This window comes from Equus caballus, chromosome 15, assembly GCF_041296265.1.
Source record: "Equus caballus isolate H_3958 breed thoroughbred chromosome 15, TB-T2T, whole genome shotgun sequence".
Classification (NCBI taxonomy): Eukaryota; Metazoa; Chordata; class Mammalia; order Perissodactyla; family Equidae; genus Equus; species Equus caballus.
Window position 1 is genome coordinate 20,265,617 of NC_091698.1, and position 22,942 is coordinate 20,288,558.

At 35.5% G+C, this 22,942-nt stretch overlaps 1 protein-coding gene across 1 annotated transcript in view; it reads right to left on the reverse strand.

Moving 5' to 3' along the window:
• MRPS9 (mitochondrial ribosomal protein S9) overlaps positions 1–22,942 on the reverse strand; it is a 73,310-nt gene that overhangs the window by 19,498 nt on the left and 30,870 nt on the right. The window contains exons 5-7 of the mRNA XM_001488266.5: positions 18,930–18,992; positions 18,811–18,841; positions 7,450–7,529 (exon numbers count right to left, since the gene is read on the reverse strand). Of these exons, the coding sequence (XP_001488316.1) occupies positions 7,450–7,529; positions 18,811–18,841; positions 18,930–18,992 (174 nt within the window). The remainder of the gene's footprint in view (positions 1–7,449; positions 7,530–18,810; positions 18,842–18,929; positions 18,993–22,942) is intronic.

Consider the following 22,942-nt stretch of genomic DNA (forward strand, 5'->3'; position numbering starts at 1 on the left):
AGATAACTCACCTGCTTCTAGATAAATTTCAAGACAGTTTGTGCTGCTAAATTCATCATCATTTTCCAGCAACTTTTGAGCAATTTTTATTTTAAATCCATATTTTTCTTAAAATTTTCTTTTACTATGTTATTATCTTCCAGTGTTATATTTAGCTCCATAATAATTTATAAATAGTGCAAGTAAAATAATCAGAAAAAATGTGGAACGTGAAAAACTCATGTCAAATTTCAAACACGGTAAATTCTATTCATTTACCACAAATGCATACATTTTGACAGTTGTAATCCATCAAATTATATAATATAATGCTCATTAAGCCACCCCACACACTTCTGTAAATAGGAAAATATATGTAAAGTATTTAGCACAGTGCCTGACCTACAGTAATGGTCAAGAAATGATAGCCGGGGTGAGATATGGCATTCAAGAAGCAAATAACTCAAACAAGTTTATTGGTGCACCATTTCTATTTTTCTTTCTCTTCCACATAATAAAACTACTCTTGAGATTCTATCTTGGTTAGTTAGAGAGAATGGTTCTCTGGAAAGTAGATTCTATAGCTTCAACTCCCTGAAGAGATGTGTACTAATTTATATCAAAAAATCCTTGAGGGTATAAAATATGCCAGAAACTGTCAACATCACAGATTATCACTGGTAGCTTCTAGTACATTGTTAAGTTTCCATCTAATTTTTAAGGGACACAAGAGGATTAGCATGATCTCACCTACACTAAGTTTATATACTGTATTTAATAGTATAATTTTCAAATATGACAGGAATAACCCAGATGTGAAACGCTGAATCATTAATCACAGCTATGATTAATATTTCATAAAATCAAAGCAAACCTATCCACCCCTCATGTCATCAGATTTCCATAATGTATGAGTCAAATTTAGAATGTGCCTAATTTGAAAATACCAGATGCTAAGGTTGCAGAAAAGAAATGCTTAAACTAAACCCTTCTAAGAGCATGAGCAATGTGATTTTTGGACTAAAATTGTGATTTTAGTAATCTAAAATCTGTTTTGGTTATACTAATCACGTAGAAATACTAATTTTAGAAAGGGTAAACAAGTAACACTTCTTGGGAGGGTAGTAAAGGAAGAGTCAACTGTATTTTGATATACAAAATATACAATAACGAACTAATAATCATCGTCATCTTAGATACTAGTTCAATAACAGAAAAGTAACTGACTTAAAATATGTATTTGGTAAAAAAAATAAATAAATCACAGAAAATCAATTTCCTAAATAATAATCTTATCAATTTTTTGGCTAGTTGTGTATACAAAATCAAATGAAATAAATATAATTCATTTACCATGGTTTACTTAAAATTCCAAGTGACATACTTCTATTGTAGACCTTTGTTATCACTTTGTGAATACAATATGCTATATAGTTTATATATCATGTAATGCTATTCAACATAAAAAGGGAAATAGTCTCACATATAGGTCATATAGAAAAGAACTCTGGGAAAGGGCACACCCAGGGGTAATTACGTAAAAGTGCTTGTAACTCAGATGCTATCTATTTTTACTATTCAAATTAACATTCCATCATATAACAACAATTATACCACTATAAAAGAAGTAATCTGATTAAAATCAACAGAGGCAATAAGTTGAATTAATTTTTAAGAACTAATTTTCCTAATTCTTGCACTTAGAACATACAAGGTATACAGTGGCAACTATTCATATATGAGGAAAATGTATATTAAAGATACTTCTAGAACAGCAATTTCTATTGGTGAATTCATTCCTGTTGTCAAGAAAAGTCTTGAAACAGCATGTGGATGTATGTCAGCACTAGTCTGTAGCTTTCTAAAAATAAGCACTTTACATAGTTGTAGAGCAGTTATTTCACAATACCTCACTGTGAGAAGGGTCACTATTTTAATTGTGTCTTTAAAGATAACAGCACTACACCAGGAGTTTCAAATACTCACCACAAGGTTACAAAGAAGATACAAACTAAGCCAGAATTCTGTGATTCTAAGTCCTCAGGACTTTTTCCTGTTGAGTCTGGAATCTTCGTGTCCTGAAGCTGCACACTTCCCCGGGGGCTGCTGTTCTCCAGTTTCACGAACACACAAGGTTACTTACTTAAGTCGTTTAAAATAAACTGGAGAATTTCTAAATAAGCCAGGAGCTTCCTTCAAAGGCAAATGAATTCTACTTATGCATAAGTTGATCACAATTAGATTAAGTGGTTTCTTTCATATCTTAAACTTATTTTTCCAATTCGGCAGAATAATTTAAGTACATAATGATCTACTTATTCCTTAATTTTATACTATTTTTGGGTAAAAATTTCATCCGTGGCCATTTAATTCCTTTAATTTATAAAAATATTTTGAAAATACTCCATTGTTTACTGTAAAACTGGTCTTAAAACATAAACGAGGTTTCTATAAGATGCCAAATTTCCAGTGGAGTTTTTAGAGATGCATAACCTTACCTTAAAGACTCGGGTGGAGGGAGTTTATGCAAAATTTCAATAAGCGCTTAATGTATTTGACAACTTACAGTGTATTCAATATTCTACACAGTCACGTGCTGATGGATTGACTCCATAAAGGAAGCCAGAGGCAAGAGTCTACAGAAGCTGAGTAGATCTGTTGATGTCAGGACACTGTGGATATCACTCATTCGCAGGGTTACCAGGAGCCAGAGCCAACTTGATGGCACGGAACAACATGTGCTGAATACATTCGATCAACAACGGACCGCATACGTCATGGTAGTCCCATAAGATTAGTACCATACAGCTTAGGTGTGTAGTAGGCTACACCATCTAGGTTTGTGCAAGTACACTTTATGATGTTCGCACATCAACAAAATCGCCTAATGACACATTTCTCAGCACGTATGCCCGTGGTTAGCTGACACACGACTGTACAGCCTTTCCCAAGCACTGGTTTCACAGGACATTAAAGGTGTTCTCGGTAGGAAGGGTTCCATGATCCAAAATATTTGAGCAGCAGCAGGTTAATGCAATGGTTTCTTCACTGAAGGACTTCAAGGAGCTTCTATCATGTCAATAGGTATCTCCTTATTAGAGTTTCCCAGTAGGCAATATGCAGCATTCCCAAACTAGCTTAATTTCAGAGACCCTTTCTCGAAGGATCTTTTATAATCTGTGTTCCTCAGAAAGCACTTTGGGAAAGCTGCATTATAAACATGTCTGACTTAATGAATCATATTTTACAAAAGAGTTCCCACTTCTGAGTCAAATAATCACCTCCCATAATGAGTTTGAAATAATTTTCAACACACTTTTACTAAGTGAATTTTAAATTTTTCACAAATGTATATATTAATAAAGTGAGTAAACCTGAATTAACATTGTTCTTAAAATTAAAGGACCTGTACAAACTCAACCATGAATACCCAGGTTGCAAACATTTTGCTCATGAATACAGACCACTCCTCCCCGTGCCACCAGCGTGGGCAGCCTGGACAGGCTCCAGCTGCTGTGGGCAAGGGGAACCCTTGACAGGCTAGGGGACCCAAAGCGCAGACCATCCTCTGGCCTATCCCTTAATTGGGCACACAAGGTTTTCTCTCTCATCTAGCCCTAGGCTGTTCACAACTCAGTCGTTCTATGGTATAGTATTTTCTTTTCTGCACAGATATATCTCCTCTTTAAAAATTCTTCCCTTTCCTTTATACTTTTGCTCAGTTGTTTCAGGAAACTTTTATTCTTTCTCTATTTCTTTCTTCCGCTCCTCAAACCTTAAACAGACACTCTAGATCAAGTTCTGAAAATATACAAGTTTTACTAGTTAAGCGGCTATTAAGGAAATGGAAAGCCACCCATTTTGGGTGAAAAAAGATAGATGAGCCACTGCTAAGCATGGAGCTCCCTTTTCAGTGCTTGGCAATCCTTTGGGAAGCTCCTGAAGTCTTATTTCTTCTTAAACTACTTTTTACTGTTTAAGAAATTACTTGTTAGTACTATTATATACTTTTTTCATTACATATGTACACCATATCTGCTATATTATAAACTAAATGGGTTTTGGGGCCGGCCCAGTGGCGCAGTGGTTAAGCTCGCACGTTCTGTTTTGGTGGCCCAGGGTTCCCCAGTTCGGATCCTGGGTGCGGACATGGCACCACTTGGCATGCGATGCTGTGGTAGGCGTCCCACATATAAAGTAGAGGAAGATGGGCACGGATGTTAGCTCAGGGCCAGTCTTCCTCAACAGAAAGAGGATTAGCAGCAGTTACCTCAGGGCTAATCTTCCTCAAAAAGTAAAAAAAAATGGGTTTTCACTGACTTTCCTAGGAAGCTGAAGGCATGTGTATAGGAAAACGGGAGTTCCAACTAACCTGCTAAGAAACCTTTAGAGTGTAACACGTTTACAAAGTCTGAGACTCCCATGGATCAGCAAACCACTGTATACTTTCCCATCATGCTTCATTTCTGGGCAGGGAAAATAAATTGCTTCCTTCTTCTTATCCTCATTTTCCATCAAAACCCTCCCCACTTCTCCACAAAATTGGATGGACTAACTACAGTTCAATGGGAAACAGTGTTCACTAAAGCACTGTGTCTTATCCTTAACTGTAAGCTGTATCAGGACTATCTTTTATAGTTGCTATAATGCAAAAGAGTCAGGCACTGCATCATGACGTTTTGGTCCAGATGGACCACACACTCAATGGTGGTCCCATAAGATTAGTACCATGCAGTCTAGGTGCGTCATACGCTACAGCATCTAGATTTGTCTAAGTACAATCTACAACGTTCGCACAACAACGAATTTCTCAGAACGAATCCCCGTCCTTAAATGACACGTGACTATGTATAAACTTAATATGCAAGTGGCGACCAAATACTAAAAAGATTTGGCATTATTATAGAAGACAAAAAGAAAAGTCTCCTGGCAGAACTGCACACATGCTCTACATCTATGTTTTTTTGTCAAAAAGCTTGGCCGCTGACTGCCATAGCCTCACATAACCAGAGCTGGTCAACGCCGGGAAAAACTGAGTTTGGCTTGGGGTCTTTTACCCTGTCACTTGGGAAGAATTTATCAACAAAAAGAAACTAACAACACTGACTCATTTCCAAGTATTTACCGCCAGCCACAGTCTTTGTGGGGCCACTCCCTTGCTCCAGTGGGGTGGCAGGAGGGGAATCCCTCTCACGCAGAATGGAAGAGCACCCCCACAACAAGAGAAGACAGAACAAAAGAGAGAGCAAACACAGGAAGCAATTTCAAGTTGTATCGTTTCACTTCACAGGCAATGCCTGACTGCACTACAAAACCACTGTGTCAGCTGAACAGCGAATATTTAGTCACACACTATTCCAAACTAACAAACAGTTTCTAGGATGATGTTGATTTGCATCATCTAGGAAATGAGACTGGTATTACTACACTTGTAATAAATAACATTTGCCATACAAAGTGACTGGCATATATTTAGGAAAACATTTATCCTTTTTTGCATATATATAATTACTTTAAAATTCCATAAAAAGCATTTTTAAAAATACAAGGTCTTATTAATTATCTCAGTTAAAATGCTCAAGTTAACCCCAAATCTCTGTAATTCATACATGTAAACTGTTCTGATGAGCAATATAACAAATGCTAAACCCCACACTGTTTGGGGAGTCAAAACACACAACAAAATAAATTGACCTAAATGACTGAGTTTAACTAAAACACAAAAGACCAAAGAATTCTACTATATGTAACAGAAACTATGTTGCTCAAAAAGAAAGAATGTTTATTAATCAGATGTAATTTGACATTTTAGTCAGAATACGGTAGTATGTTATCCACTGAGAAAGCAACCAATTTCTCGAGTAATATCTTTTAAAACATATAAAAGAACTAAAAACAAAGTTAGGCCTCTTACACAATGTGTAATTTCTTCATTATGATGGAATGCAACAAAATATCTTGCCCTTGGGTTGCTCAGTTTCAGCCAAAACAAATGCAAATGGCTTGTCGGATGACAGCTGTTTGATAAGGCTCCTCTACAAGACCTGCATGCTTTACTTTTTTCCGTGAAACTTGGGATGAAAGGCAGAAGGCAGGAAGAGAATTAATGTAGCATACAGTCTAAAGGCAATGCTACAACCGTGATTAAGTAGAAAAGTTAAAAGGCACAGATTTTCCACAGCTTCGCTGCGTGCAACCCATCCGTGTAACAAGTTGACAGGCCTAGCGCGTCTGCTCCATCATCCCCTCCGACAGCTAAAACGCAGCATTGCATCCCTTTTCAGAGAAAATTTGCGTCTGCACCATGAAGCGTTGTACATTATTTCTTAGCACTGCAGGGGGCTCAAGTCCATATGGAACCTTCACAAATATTACCACAGATCAAACCAGCAGCGTTTGGAGGCAGATTTGACATCCCTATTTAAATGAACAGCAGGGGTCCTCGGGCAGCCTAGGGCGTGCGGAGAGAACCTCGGCAGAAAGCCTGAGCCGCAGCTCCATTACTCAGCAAAGACACACTCTCCATTTATCATTCATTTCATTTATGCCAGGGCAAGAAGCTCATTTGCCCAAGGTCAACAAAAAGCGAAAAGAAGGTTTTCTTTTTTTTCCCCAAGAAATAAATGTACCTGACAAGTGGGGATTTTGTCCTTTGGGTTTGCAGAGCACAAATAAACACTAAAAACTATAGTAAATGTGTCCAGGGGATTCAAGCAACCTGAAATCTTGACTGTGGACGAGGGAAGCCCAGTGAAGATTTCTGTAACTTTCATAAATCATAGAATGAATACAATAAAACTTGACATCACAGTCTAAAAATAAAATGTGTTCTGTTGTTTAAAACTGGATATTAGCATCCAGGCTTTTTTTCATAGTAACTTTAGGAAACTCCCAAATGTGCAGCTATCAAACACTTACGGCTCTGAAATAAAAAAAAAATTATTCCTAGTACACTTAAATGCAGTTGGAAGTGAAAGTGTAATAAAATCATTTCTTAGGTCTTTTTTGGGCCCAAATTCTAGACTCACATACTGCATTAGCCTATGAAAAGCAAAAATTGTATACGAATAACAAAAAGTACAAAAAAGCATTTGACTGTCTCCCAAGGTCAGTGCTTTATAGCCCCTGACAGCATTACACACTCAGCCCCCTTTCCTGCTTCACATCTTACCTAGGGTGCAAGTACATGCACTAAAATTGAGCTGAACATCCATCTCTCAACATGATCTCAATTTGTAAATAAAAGCACTTTAAGGACAAACCATTCTGATATAAGTTGTATAATGTTTACCTTTAGCAAAAAAATGAATTAAAATATGAAGCTTCTAACATACTATTTTACCTCCAGAAGTCTTATTTTGGTCTATTAAGACACATCCTAGGTAAACTCTGAAGCTGAGTGAAATCTCTGGTATAATTAATTACTTAGCTTACAGTTCATATTATTTACCCTAAATATAATATACTCACATGCATTAATGAATAATATGATGGTTTGCCAGTATAAAAGAGAAAATGAAACGGACGACCATCTTCTCCCCACTGGATTGCTAAGAAAAAGCGAGATGAAAACAAACAAACAAAATAAACAAAAATAAACATATACGGAGACCAAATAGCTGTATTTAATTGCAGTTCTGAGACACATTTACAGTTCTGATTAACTTTTAAAATAACAAACAAATTTTAATATTTAAAATTTTAATAGCATGTTTAACATGAAAATATTTGATATTTAATATTTCACACCGATTAACATAAAACAATGTTTACATTTGATAAAACATTCCTAAATAATTCACCATGAAAATTTTTATAATTTGTTTTAAATAAAAATACATAAAATAGCCAACATCATCTTGTTAGAACAAAAAAATTTGTTTGGCTGTAAATACAATGCACTCTCATACTCTTAAAAAGAGAAACTGATAAAGTCAATTATGTAGTACATTCAGGAAATTAGAAACAAGCATAATAAAACAAAGAAAAAAACAAAATAGATTATTCCATGCCACATTATTTGTTTCAACTCTGTGGTGACACATCTCGGAGAGTTTAAAATGTCTAAAACAGAAGGGGCCCCAAAAAGGCGTTGTGTAATTCCTTTTGAAATACAGACGGTCATTCACATCTAATAAACACCAAACAAATTGAGAAATGGAGTCACTGCAGTAAATAAACAACACTAACTCTTTGTCCTTTGCCCATATTCTTATTGTTTCTGTGTTAACAATTTGTAGGAACTCTAACACATGAAAGATTACACTCCTCTGTCCGCTACCTAAGCTGTAAACTATTTTCTCCCAGTCTATCACTTGTCTTTGTTTATGTTGTCTTTCCTGATTGAGAAGCTTTAAAATATATGTATATAGTAGAATATGTCACTTTTCCTTCATGGCAGTGTTTCTCAACTGTTTTTTCATTATTCTCTCCTAAGGAGCCTTTTTAGACATTTTTTCCCTATTTGCCTCCCTTCCCGTGAAATTTGAGTATCACAGATATACCACAAATCTGTTGATGTACACTGCGGCCCTCTGGAGGGCCACGTTGTAATAGCTAAGTTTTTTTTTCACCTCCTATGAACCAGTTTACATCCCCTTGGAGGCAACATCACCCCCATTGAGAAAGCATGCTTTAAGAGTTTGGGCTTTCTAAAAACTATATTTTCTTCTGAAATTTTTATTTGTTTTCATGTTCAGAAATTTTATCTGAAATTTACGTTTATGAGGCAGAAATCCAAGTATTATTTTCTCCAGCAAAGAGAGTCATTATCCCATTACACTTTTTTGAATACTACACTCGTCTGTTAAAATACCACCTGTACCAAATACGTAGGTTATCTTTCACTCCTGAGGATAACTGGCATTACGGAGCCAACTTTAAGTGAATACACTTAAAATGAAAACCAAAATTAAATAATAAATGGCGAAAAAAAAGTCTTGATAGAGAGTTTATCTTGAAAAATAAAACCAGATTCTTATTTGCCAATGGCTTTTGGATGAATTACATAGCTCTCCAACATCATTTTCATAAACTTCATGAAATCCTAGATATTTTCCATTCTCTATAACTGTACCATGCACTCAATTTTCACTGCATTGTTAAGGTAGTCAGTTAGAAAGTGACCAACAAAGGTGAACCTCATGGTCACAGACAAGACTCTCCTGTAAAACTGAGAGGGATTTTTGAGTTGGGTCTCATTTTATGTGTGTGAGTATATTTGATTTTGTAATGTATGCATGTATACGCATATATATGTACTTGATTTCACTCAATCTAAGACGTCACAGATTTTAAGAAGCCCCATCATGCATGTTATGCAAAGAAAGAAAGCAAGCAGATGGTAATCAATGTAATTAATTTTAAAACGAATCTTGTTGTCAAAGATAAAATTGGAAAAACTGTGTCTTAGAATTCACAAAACATGGAAACAGACATACGGTGACGCTCAATACTCTAATCTAGTCCACTGGTCAGTCTGTCTATTCTGCACTACTATCACCATTTATTTAAAATCAGCTTTTTGCTGCATTTTGATACTTGGTGAGGTAAGCTTCCTTCATTATTCTTCTTTTAAAAAATTTCCTGCTTCTTGTACATTTACTCTTTTAAATATATTTCATATGTTTCTCCCCAATTTGACTGAAATTCTACCAGATTTATTAATAATTAAAAAAAATTAGGAACTTTGCAGTATTATCTGTCCTTAAGGAACATGAAATCTTTTTTTTCCAGCTATTCAGATTTTCACTTATGATCTTTAAGTTTTATAATTTTCTATATAAATCTCTTACATATTTTTGTAAGTTTTATTCATATTTTAGTTTTTGTTGCTCTTGATACTGCCCCCTCAGTTATCTATGTTTTCTATAAAATTAACTTTAACTACACAAGTAATACAATCTTCTTTTATTTTTTTAATAGATTTATTTTTACAGCAATTTAAGGTTCACAGCAAAATTGAGAGGAAGGTGCAGAAACTTCCCATATGCTCCTGCCCCCACACCTGCATTGCCACCTCTATTACCAATATCCTCCACCAGAGGGTATTATTTGTTACAAGCGATGAATCTATACTGACAAACCATAATCAAAATCCAGTTTACACTAGAGTTTAGGTCACCCTTGTTGGAGTACATTTATGGGTTTGGACAAAGTTATAATGACATGTATCCACTATTATAGTGTCATTCAGAGTAGTTTCACTGCCCTAAAAATTCTCTGTGCTCCAACTGTTCATTCCTCCCTCCCTGCTAACCCCTGCTGACCACTAGCCTTTTTACTGGCTCCACAGTTGTGCCTCTTCTAGAATGTCATAAGTAGTTGGAATCATACAATATGTAGCCATTTCAGATTGGTTTCTTTCACTTAGTAATAGGCATTTAAGGTTCCCTCATGTCTTTTCACGTCTTGAAAGCTTATTTCTTTTTAGCACTGAATAATTTTCCATTGTCTAAATGTGCCACAGTTTATCCATTCACCTACTGAAGGACATCGTGGTTACTTCCAAGTTTGGGCAATTATGAATAAAGCTGCTATAAACATCTGTGTGCAGGTTTCTGCGTGGACATAAGTTTTCATCTCCTTTGGGTAAATACCAAGGACAGCAACCACTTGATCATAAGGTAAGGGTATGTTTAGTTTTGTAAGAAATCACCAAAATGTCTTCCAAAGTGGCTGAACCACTTTGCATTCCCACCGGCAATGAATGAGAGGTCCTGTTGCCCCACATCCTCATCAGAAATTGGTGTTGTCCATGTTCTGGATTTTGGCTATTATAATGGGTATGTAGCAGTATCTCACTGCTGTTTTAATTTGCATTTCCCTGATGTGGATTGTATTTTCTTAAGCTTATTTGCCATTGGTACCATCTTCTCTGGTGAGGTGTCAAAGTTTTTGGACCATTTTTAAATCCATTTGCTTCTTTTCTTACTGCTGTGTTTTAACAGTTCTTTGTATGTTTTGGATAACAGTCCTTTATCAGATATGTCTTCTCCAACTACTTTCTACCATTCTGTGGCTTGTCTTTTCATTCTCTTGACAATGTCTTTCACGGAGCAAAATTTTTATTGACAATGTCTTTCAAAGAGCAAAAATTTTTAATTTTAATGAAATCCAGCTTATCAATTCTTTCTTGCACAGATCATGGCTTCAGTGTTGCATCTAGAAAGCCATGGCCAGGGGCCAGCCCCGTGGTTAGAGTTTCACGCACTCCGCTTCAATGGCCCAGGTTTGCAGGTTTGGATCCCGGGTGTGGACCTACTCCACTCATCAGCCATGCTGTGGAGGCATCCCATATACAACGTGGAGGAAGACTGGCATGGATATTAGCCCAGAGCTAATTTTCCTTAAGCAAAAAAAAGATGAGGATTGGCAACGGATGTTAGCTCAAGGTGAATCTTCCTCACACACATACAAAAACAGCCATCACGAAACCCAAGGTCTTCTAGGTTATTAATTACTGATTTAACTTCTTTAATAGATATAGGCTTATTCAAATCATCTACTTCTTGGGTAAGTTTTGGTAGATTATGTCTTTCAAGAAGTTAGTCCATTTCATCTAGGTTATCAAATTTGTGGGCATAGAGCTGTCCGTAGTATTCCTTGATTATTCTTTTAATGTCCATGGGATCTGTGGCAGTGTCCCCTCTTGCATTTCTGATATTAGTAATTTGTGTCCTCACTCCTTTTTTTTTTTAAGTTAGCCTGGCTAGAGGTTTATTGATTTTATTGATTTTTTCCAAAGAAACAGCTTTTTGTTTTGTTGATTTTCTCCAGTGATTTCCTATTTCCAATTTCACTGATTTCTGCTCTAATTTTTATTATTTCTTTTCTTCTGCCTACCTTGGATTTAATTTTCTCTTCTTTTTCTAGTTTCCTAAGATGGAAGCTTGGATGACTGATCTTAGATCGTTCTTCTTTTCCCATACATGCATTCAGTGCTATAAATTTCCCTCTAAGAACTGCTTTTGCCCACTCTTCTTACAAAGATTAAATATTAGAATTCCCTTGCTAGAGGCAAGGTTAGAGTTTATTATTCTGGACTCTTTTGGTGCATTTACATATGTATATGTGCTGAAATATAGGGGACTGTTTGCATGTTTTTTAAAAACGCAAATGGTATTAAGCTATATTTACACTACATACTTGCTGTAGGCTGAATGTTTGCGTCCTCCTCAAAATTCATATTTTGGAACCTAATCCCTAATGTGTTGGTATTTAGATGTGGGGCCTTAAGGAGATGATTAGTGCCCTCATAAAAGGAACCCCAGAGAGCTCCCTGGTCCCTTCCAACATGTGAGGACACAGGGGAAGACAGCTGTCTATGAACCAGGAAGCAGGCTCTCACCAGACGTCGAATCTGCTGGTGACTTGATCTTGGATTTCCCAGCCTCCAGAACTGTGAGAAACAAATTTCTGCTGTTTGTAAGCCACCCAGGGCATCGTAATCTGAATGGACTAAGATGATATTATGCAATTTTTACCTGCTTTTCCCACCCAACAATGTGTTTCATCTGTACTAATATAATGAGAACTACCTCACTCTTTTTTATTTTTTTAAAGATTGGCACCTGAGCTAACATCTTTTCCCAATCTTCTTTTTTACTTTTTCCTCCTTCTTCTCCCCTAAGCCCCGCCAGTACAAAGCTACATTCTCCAGTTGTAGGTCCTTCTAGTTGTGCTATGTGAGTCACTGCCTCAGCACAGCTTGAGGAGGGGTGCTAGGTCTGTGCCCAGGATCCGAACCAGCGAGATCAGACCGCTGAAGCAGAGGGCATGAACTCAACCACTGAGCCATGGGGCCAGCCCCCAACCTCACTCTTTTTATCGCCTGTATACTATTCCATAGCATGATTCTCTGACAGTTTATTTAGCTACCTGATTGATAAACATTTAGATTGCTTCTGATTTTTGCTGACACATAATATTTACAATTTCCAATCTGATGAGTGATAATGATCTCTTGTCACTGTTTTACAGAACATTATTTCTGATCTGATATTTTCCTATGTTTATTGGCTTTTATTTTCTTCATTTATAAATTGTTTATTTCCCCCCCTTTGTCTATTTTTTTATTAGGCTGTTTTGTTTGTTGATTTTAAGAGTAATTTATTCTAGATATCAGACCTCTGTCATGTTTCAAATTTCCTCCAGTCTGTTCCTTATTTTTTAAATTTATGGCATCTTTTTTTCAGAGAAGTTTTAAATTTTGAAATAGATAATTTATCAATCTTTGTGACTTTTTTGTGACTCAAGGGCATAATATTATCCAATATTTAGAAAATATTGATAGTTGCATGTTTATCCTTCAACTAGTCATCTTATTTAATTCTATTTTGGAGTTTGAGTCTCTTAATTCCAAAATCATAATGAACTCTTAAGTCTTGACCCAACTCTGTCATCTGGATACAATTTATTTTTTTAATTACATTAAATGGATTAAGAAATAGGAGATTCTGTCAACAGAGATGCAGGACACTATGTTTCCATCTATTTTTTGTTTAAAGGCTGCTACAAAAATAAAGCAGAAAATGAGGATAACCCAAATGTTCAGCTGATGAAAATTCATCCTCACCAAAACCAATGGCAAAACAGAGAGAATAAAATGGACAAAAAACTCAAAGAAATGAAAACTTGATTAAACTTAGGGAAGAAACAGAAGAAAAAGTTAAAACCATCAGCAATGTAGACTAAATTACACTACCCAAAAAAGAATAAATTAAAAGCATAATAAAGGACACTGTAAAAAAAAGAAGGAAAGAACCAAGAAACTGAAAATGAGATAAAAAAAGAAGCAAAAAGAGTCAGAGAAATAGTGATTGATTTAGAATACACCAAAGAAGGAATAATATTTATATAACTGGAGTCCCAAGGAACAAAAAAAGTGGAACAGAACTAATATTTATAACTATTGAGAATATCTGGATGTAAAGCACTTGAATCTCCATGTTGAAGGGCTCATTAGCACCACGGTAAAGTAACAGGCAGGTGGGGCCCACGCAGTCCGCCTGGAGGATTCAACCGGGTGGCCCAGGGTGTGAAACCATTAAGAGGTAAACTAACCCTTAATAATCAACTCAATGCCATATTTTCATAAAGCTACCACACAGCGGTAAAGAATACTTAGGATCACCAGGGAAAAGATTAAATAACTTATAAGGAAAGATAATTAGACCAGCACGAGTCTTCTCAAAAGCAACAGACAAAGCAAGGCAACAATGGAGCAACATTTTCAAGAAACTCAAGAGAAGAAAGTGCAAATCAAAGATTTTTTCCCCTCCAGCCAAGCAGAAAAACAATTTTAAACATGTAAGAGCTCAGGGAATTCCGTACTCAGGAGCCCGTTTTGAGGAATCTACTAGAAAATGAACTCCAATCAACCAACAGATGACCAGGAAAACTTCCGCAAAAGGAGTAATGGACAGCATTTAATAATTTAATTGTAGATCTAGGACAAGAACAAAGATGAGTAAGAAGTGTACAGAATACAATGGTGGAAAAAAAAAAGAAATAGAAGATAGACACACACATGTATGTAACTGTGTGTATGCAGGTATCTATTTGTACAGCTGGAATTCAATGTTCTTAAAACAGTTCTTGTCCACCAAAATAAAGGGAGAGAAAGATCACAATTTACTCGTTACCAATGAGACCATAACGTTCCTTAGATCATCAGTACGCTCCATTCCACACTAAGGTGTGTGGATCTGACCACCACGTTGTCATCAACTGGCAGGACGCTCATTTGATGTCTGCATGATTAGCAAGTTTACCCTTCACCTATACTGTGGAATGTTTTTATAAAAGATTATCACTTAAAAACCTTTCAAAACAAATCAGTTTGGATGTTTCCAATATTCAAATACCCAAATAATGATAGTCTACCGTAATTCTAATATACAGTTTATGGTTTTATATCTTCTAAGTGGGCAATCATAATATCTGTGAATAATAACTGATTTATGCCTAATTTCTTTTCCTTTTTGAATCACACTGGTTGAGACCTTCAAAGCACTACTGAACACCAGAGGCAAGCATAGGCATACTTGTCTTATTCCTGAACTTAATGTAAAGCAATCTAATGATATGTTTTTTAATGTGATGTGTTTGTTTCTCACGACAGTCTTTCTCAAACTAAGTTTCTTTTTATTTCTAGTTTTAGAGTTTTTATCAAAACATAAATGTTGAATTTTGTTAAATGACTTTTTTTTCATCTATGGAAATATTTCTTTCCCCGACACAATGAACAAAGAGAATCACATTAACAAATTCCTAATGTCAAACCATCCTTATATTCCTGGGGTGAAAAAAGTCCTCCGGTATATTCTCTTAATATAATGCTTTATTTGGTTGCTATAATTTTATGCAATGAGAATAGACCATAAGTTTCTTTTTTATGCAATTTGTGTCCAGATTTGATAACTGTATGAGCCTTTTAAGTGAATTTGGAAGCTTTCATTATTTTTTCTGATCTGCAACAGTTTACATAATATAAAAGTTATAGGCTTTTTCAAGGTGTGACAGACCTCACTGACAAAACCTTCTGGACCCTATTTTCAGTCTAACCACCATTCTCCTGATTAAGACGATTCAGGGAATTCTAGTTTTCTTTAAACTACTGTCTGAGAGTCAGTGAAGTGTGGTGGTGCTCTGCAGTCACAACTGCCTGGGCCTGCCTACACCCGCCTCAGCCACTTCCTAGCTGTGTGTCCTTGGTGAACTCCTCTCAGGAGGCTTCAATTCTCACACCTGTAAAATGGGGAAAACAGGAGTATCTACTTAATAAAACTGTTGTGAAGATTACGAGTTAAGATGTGCAAAGCACTTAGAACTGTGCCCGGCCCACTCTAAATTTCAATAAATGCTAGTTATGGTTACTGTTATTATTTAGGATATTTTTCAAATTAATTAGAATAAAGTCACCCATAACAATCTTGTACTTTAAAAAGATCTTCTGAATGTTATTATTTAAATTTACTGATATCGTCCTCTTATGTTTTCTCTCTTTTATGCTTGACCGGATTTGCCAGAAGTTATCAATTTCACTGGCTTTTTCAAAGAACTAGTTGGTTTTATTTATCCTATCCCTTCTTTTAAATTTCTTCACTTTGTTCATCATTTTAGTTCTTTTTCTGCCTTCTTGAACTGAATACTTAGTTCACTTATTTCTAGTCTTTCTTAACGTCTAATAAATGTATGTTTACCTCTGCATAACACACTGTCCATATCACACAGGGTTTGATGTAAACTGTTCTCATTCTCATATATTTCTCAATAGTCTGTAATTTCAATTTTTATTTCCTCTGTAACCCAACAGTTTTATGGTTCTATTGACTTTAAGTCGGAAAATCTAATCCATATAATTACCACTTTTTGGAATTTGTTAGGTTTTCTCTATGACCTGTTACTTCATAATTCTATTAATATTCCATTGGCATCTGCATAGAAAATATATTCTTTGTACTTGTATCTGTAGCTATAAAATCATGCTGTGTTATTCAAATTCTTTAGAGCCTTAGTTAACAGCTTTTGCTTTAAACATTTCAATGCTAAATGCTTGGTACAAAAAGGTTCATGGTCGTCAAATCCACTTAATGGATATTACGTTTTATCAATATAAATTAACATTCTTGTCTCATTGAGACATTCCTCAACCCCTTTGAATTTCATCTTGTCTAGTTTTAGGTGCTACTGTCTTGCTTCGGTCATCAATCCAGCATATATCTTTGGTTTTTGCAATATTTTCATCACTTGCTTTAAATAGTAAGAGAAGGGTTTTTATATTAACTCAACCTGGAAGCTTCCATATTTTAATAGTGAAGTGGTAGCACAAGTGTCATACTCTATTCAAATCTAAAATTCACTGACATTTTCAATATAAAAAAAGCAGTTTGTCCTATATTTACAAAGTACAGCAAAACCGGTAGGTAGGTAGCTGGCAAAAAATATTTTGCTAATTCTAAGGGAGTACCATTTAAATATAGTTAAATATAGTTAACTGCAATGTAAGAAAATCCTACCAACACTGACACATTTCCAAAATAATACATGGGCATTTTGCAGGGTACAGAAGTTTCAGTTACTACATTCCAGCTGACAGCAATAACAAACTTCTAATACTGAGAAGCTGCCATAATTTTAAAGAAAGAACCAGTCTTAGAAGAGCCGATGTATAACAAGAGATGCAACCAGAAGAGACAGACAGAACAAAGAAAGGAAGAGACGTAAGTGAGGAGATGGAGAGGTTGAAAAGTAGAAGAGCCACTAAAAGAATGAAAAAAAAATCACTGTCATTACATTTACAGAAAAGCCACTAAGTATAAGTTACTGTGCCTTGTGCATACAGTTTTATTTCTATAAAACTGAGCTGCATCTTTAAAATTGATGTGCACTTTTAATATAGCCTTCATTTATTATTTACCCAAAAGCTACTCATTAAATTGATGTTATAGCTTATAATCAACCTTTTCTAAGAATTGAGGAAATACAAAAGATAGAACATATTTATAAAAAGACAAAATATTTATAACAAGATTCAAAATAAAAGTTATTTTTAAAGAGCACAGTGGAGCAATAGAATGATAGAATGCCCATCTTTGAACATAGGTAAGACCTAGCAGAAACATCAATGCAAAACAAACAAATTTTTCATAGAAATATCTGCTTTCTTACCAATCTCCATTTAATCAACTCTAAAACATACTAATGCTGCCTGCATACTGAGCATTTGTGGCTACCAGGCTATTCTCTCGTATTTCTATACATTTCTGCTGCTGAGTACTAATAGTCAGTTGTGTTTATTCCCAAAACAGATGAAATATGAGTGAAAACAGAAAAGGTAGTTGCTACTTATATGAAAGCTAAGCTGAATGCTTTAGAAATAGAAGTTACTATAAAAAAAAGGCTTGTTCAACTTTAGCGTGCTTAGGGGAATAATCTGTAGAAATACAGAAACATTCTGCACCCAGATGTCTTAGGAAGCTTCTTTAAGTTCTTTACTCCACTGTAAGGAAATCAAAACTAAAACACTTCAATGATGCATCAGTGGCAGAGTTATGCAAAAGAAACAGATACAGACTCAAATAAAAAAACCTCTAGGGTTACAGCAAAAGATTGATAAATAAATATAAATTTATATTTTGAGTATTTTTAAGAAATGATTTCTAGCTTCAATACTTTTTAAATTAACTGACAACTACTACCAGTCCTCATTGGATAGGAGGCTTCTAATGTAAATTAGAAAACAGTAAATACCCTATTTCCTGGCAATCTTAAAGTTTGTTGTATGTTTTCTTCAAGATTTTATTTTACACATTTAAAGATAAAGAAAATCTTAAAAGAAGCCAGAGAAAACAGGGGTCCAGATAAGAATGATGGCTAACCACTCATCAGAAACAAGGCAAGACAAAAGAGAATGTAATCACATCAATAAAGTAACCAAAGACTAAAAAAGGGGGGAAAATCTGTATTCAGTGAAAATATACTTCCAAAATAAAGAAAAATTAAAAGTTTTCATGTAAAAAATCTGAATTAGTCTCCAGCAGATCTGTACCAAACTCTTCCTCAAAAAGGCATGTTAGAACGCAAATAAATTAGTGTGACAGTAGTATAAGCATAAATTCTAATCCGATCTAATTTTAATATTATTTAATTAGAAAGAAACAGTTTATAAACTCCAGTCATTCATTATTAGTTATAAAATATTTTTTACCTACTTCACAACTACCATGACATAGGACTGCATCTGCACAACACTCACATGACGATTGGTATGTCACATAAGACTGCAGTCAAGAAAGAACCATTTATGTCATTCTTCAGCAAACTTACCCCTTTGTTTTGGAAAAATCTGTTCAGGATGCTGTAAAATAAATTAAAAGTGCATTAGATAATTACCGTAACATATAAACCTTAGTGAAATTTTTAAAAATATTAATTAAGATAACTACCTTCATTATTGGCCTGGCTCGCTTCTCAAACAAACCACTGGGAAAAAGGTAAGCGATAGCTCTCTGAAAATACACACAAAGGTTAATCAACAATGGTCATAAAACAAGTTAATGTTACGAATAATAGTTACTGAGTGCTTACTTTGTTCCAGACATCGAACTAAGAGTTTTGTGTACATAATCTCATTTCACAATCTTTTAAATGGGATAATAAAATTACCATATACACATCCCCCAAAAGAAAAAAAAAATTTTAACTATGAAACTAGTTATTAACAATTTTCAAGTGTCAGCTTCCAACATGAATGTGACACCAGAAATCATCTCTCTCTTCTTTTTTAAGGGAAAACTGGAGGTGCTCCTCCACAACCTCTGTGGCAATGTGCTCGAGAGCACTCATTCTGACTCCCAGTTGGTAGACAGATCCAAGACAGAGCACTGAAAAGGGCAGGCTCTGAGTCTCAGCCACTGCGACACTCAGTGCTTTCAGATGCTCTTTGAACTTCTCCTACAAGCTGTGAGAAGTTTTTAAACTACATTTTTCCAAACAAGTTCTCTTAAATGTCTGTTTCTCAATGGGGATGCTATTGGCATTCTGAGTGTCACCACTCCGGTGCAGGTAACTTGTCCCTACAATGCAGGTCATTGAACATCCCTGGCCCTTTTCCAAAACTCTGTGCCAGTAACATCCCCAGCGCTTGTGACAAATCTCCCCGCACACATTTCCAAAGGCCCTTCACCTCCCAGGAAGCAGTACCGCCGCCAGCTTGAGAACAACTGCTCAAGCCATTAGTGTCTTCTTCAGTATGCCTCCTCGCAATTGAAAGCAAAACAAAAACCAAAAACATGCATTTTCATGTTTGTTGAATGGTGTCAGATGAAAAGTCTGTGGCCTTGGATCTTAGCACCCTATGTGAACTTCAGCTGAACTGGCAGCTCACATAAACACAGCACACAGTGCTGCTCTTTCACAAAGCCTGTTCTCAGGATGGGTCTTCTCTGCCCATCCACACAGCAAATGTGCTGGACCGCACTGTGCCCCTGAAAGGAGAGGCCAGTTAATTCTGGGGATATAAATTCAACTATATTAGAGAGCCCAGGTGTGTCTCTGGGTCAAGCATCATTCTCTCATTCAGTCTTTTGGCAATAAAATTGACACTAAAAAAACACCTTAGATCAAATATCAGAGTGTTAATTTTGTGAACTTACTTTCTTTTTAAAACCAAGGATGCTGCTCCCTCCTTCTCTGAAGAAAAGGTAAACTTTTTAATAAGTGATGTTGAGACAACTTGATTGCCATTTGGAAAAAGACAAAACTGGATCCAAACCTCACACCAGACACCAGAATAAACTCCAAATGAGCCAGAGAGCTAAACATAAAAAATGAAATCACACGAGTACTATAAGACAACATGGGCAGATTCTTTTATAATCTAGATATGGGAAGAGCTTTCTTAACTACAACTCTAAATTCAGAAGCAAAAAAAATAAGATTGACCAATTAAAAACTACATAGAAAAAAAGAAAAATATGGTTCAAATGTATCCATAATAAGAAAAGTGCAATTAAAATTATTGAGATAACACTTCTCATCTAACAGGACTAGCAAAAATTCAAAAGCTTGACAGTACGCTCTTGGCAACGTTTTAGAGACACTGACACCTTGCTGGTGTAAGTGTCAAACAGTACAACCTCTACACTTGGAAGTTCGACACTATCTAACAAAACCACATATAAATTTCCCCCAGCACTCCCACTTGTACAAATTTACTCTGAAGATACATCCCAACAAATACAACACAACATAAGCACAGGTTATTCACTGATTTATAAGAACAAAATATTAGGAACCCCAAATCCACACACAACAACAAACACCACCACAAAGGTTGGCTGCATAAATGATGGTATATCTACCCAATCAAGTCCTCTACAGCCATAAAAAAAAAGACGGAGGAAAGCAAGATGCAAAAGAAATGTACTTAGAATGCAACCATTGGTGTAAAAAAGAAAAACAGAAATAAGAAAACACACATTGGAATAGGAAAAAAATATACATAGGTTTCTTTTTGTAAACACAAAGGGAGGACAAAGTAGAAACTAACAAAAATCATTATCTATGAAGGGATGGGTGGGAGCAGGGTGAGGGGCACAGGGATGGACTAAGACTTCTCTGGATATACTTTTTTATACAGTTGAACTTTGAAGCATGTAAATGTTGTACATATTAAAGACTAAAATTTTCAAAAGAAACTCTAAAACTTAATACAAATAGAAACAAATGAACCTAATTTCTAACAACAAAAAATAACTGCAAAGAAATCTTCAACTTTACTTGGTAGGCTTACTGCTAAGAGTGAATAAACATTATAATTCTGAAGTATTTTGTGCATATTGTAGCATAAAGCAAATAAATAAATATATTAATTTTATGGTGACCAAAATTTTATTGTAGGAAGAGAGATAGACATATAAAAGAAGAAACATAATGTTAAGTAATGTTAAGTTTGAATCAGAAAAATCAATACCAATTCATGATCCTTAAAAAATATTATTTCCTATATTATTCTTATAATATTTTTAAAATATTATTTTTTAGTTCTGTCCCCTGAAAGAGCATAGAAGCGATGGAACTCCAGGAGCAATATGTGGCCCCTAGCATCCAAATCTTGGTTTCTAAATACAATTTTCTAGTATAAGGACAGAGTATCTTGGAGAAATAGCTGATTGTAGGCCTAAGGCAGGGAAAGTAAAAATGAACCTGAGACATCTTCCTGTGCCAGAAAACAAGGAAGTGCTCAAAAGGACACAAAAGCCAGCTTCAAGGGGCTCCCAGTGGCCAAACTTGCAACAATTTGAACATCAAAAAAAAAAAAAGGCAATGACAATACCTTATAACATACTCAGCATGTGGGCATGTTATGTTTAAGAGTGTACATATATACATTAAGACATACACATACTCTCACGGTGCGGGGGCGGGGGGTGCAAGGAGCAAAGGAAAGCCTCTTTGTAGAACAATACCAATTAAAAGTAGAAGGAATGACAGTAGTAGAAAATCATTGTTTTACAACTTCCAAAGTAATCATTACTTTCAGGCAAGGATCATCAATGGATGCTAAAGTCACCGGCTGAAAGGTCATTGGGAAATAGTATATTCACACGGACTCAAAAATACCATCCTACAGATTACTTACTAGTTACAAAAGGAAAAACTTACTTTTAAAATAAAGAGGTCTAGTGGTCACCACATTAACCAAGGGATCAGACACACAGTCAACCGTGGAACAAACTGACTATGTACCTCCTGGTGTGAGCCTATGAGAAGTATATAACATCACATAAGTAGTATCATTTATACATTCTAAATCTGATCATGAGGAAGCAATGAGAAAGCCAGAACGTGGGACAATTGGACAAGACAAGTGGTCTGGATTCCATAAAACAACTAGCTAGCTATATTTTAGTAGAAAGACATTTGCGCAAACCCTTCTGAATACAATATTTAACTCTCCATCTCTACCCTTACCCTCACTAATTTGCCCCTTTGGTTTCCTCAATCAGTTTCTCTCAAAAGCCAGAAGCTGAAAAACCTTCCCCAAGCTCCCTTTGCAGACGACGGCCAACTTCATCCTCACTCCTTACACTCGAAAGCCTCTGTCCCACACTGGGAAAACATTTCATGGAAGATAAATTCTTCCATGGACTGACTCGAGTGCTTGGGGCTTCCCAAAATACACAATAACTAAAAATACAATTTCTCAATTTGACATAAAGCTAAGGAAGGTATTTCAAATAAGATAATTATAATATAGAATAAGTAACAAAAATGTTTGGGGGCAGAAGGGCTATTTCACAGAAAACTTTAAATAAAGGTAAAAATTTGGATGGGAAAGCTTCAGAAGTATAACTAGAAAACAAAATGAGAAACACAAAGGCAAACAAAGTCTTAAAATACTTCAGTATTTTTTTAGCAGTTTTCCTGATATGCTATTCAGAAATATCTATATTAG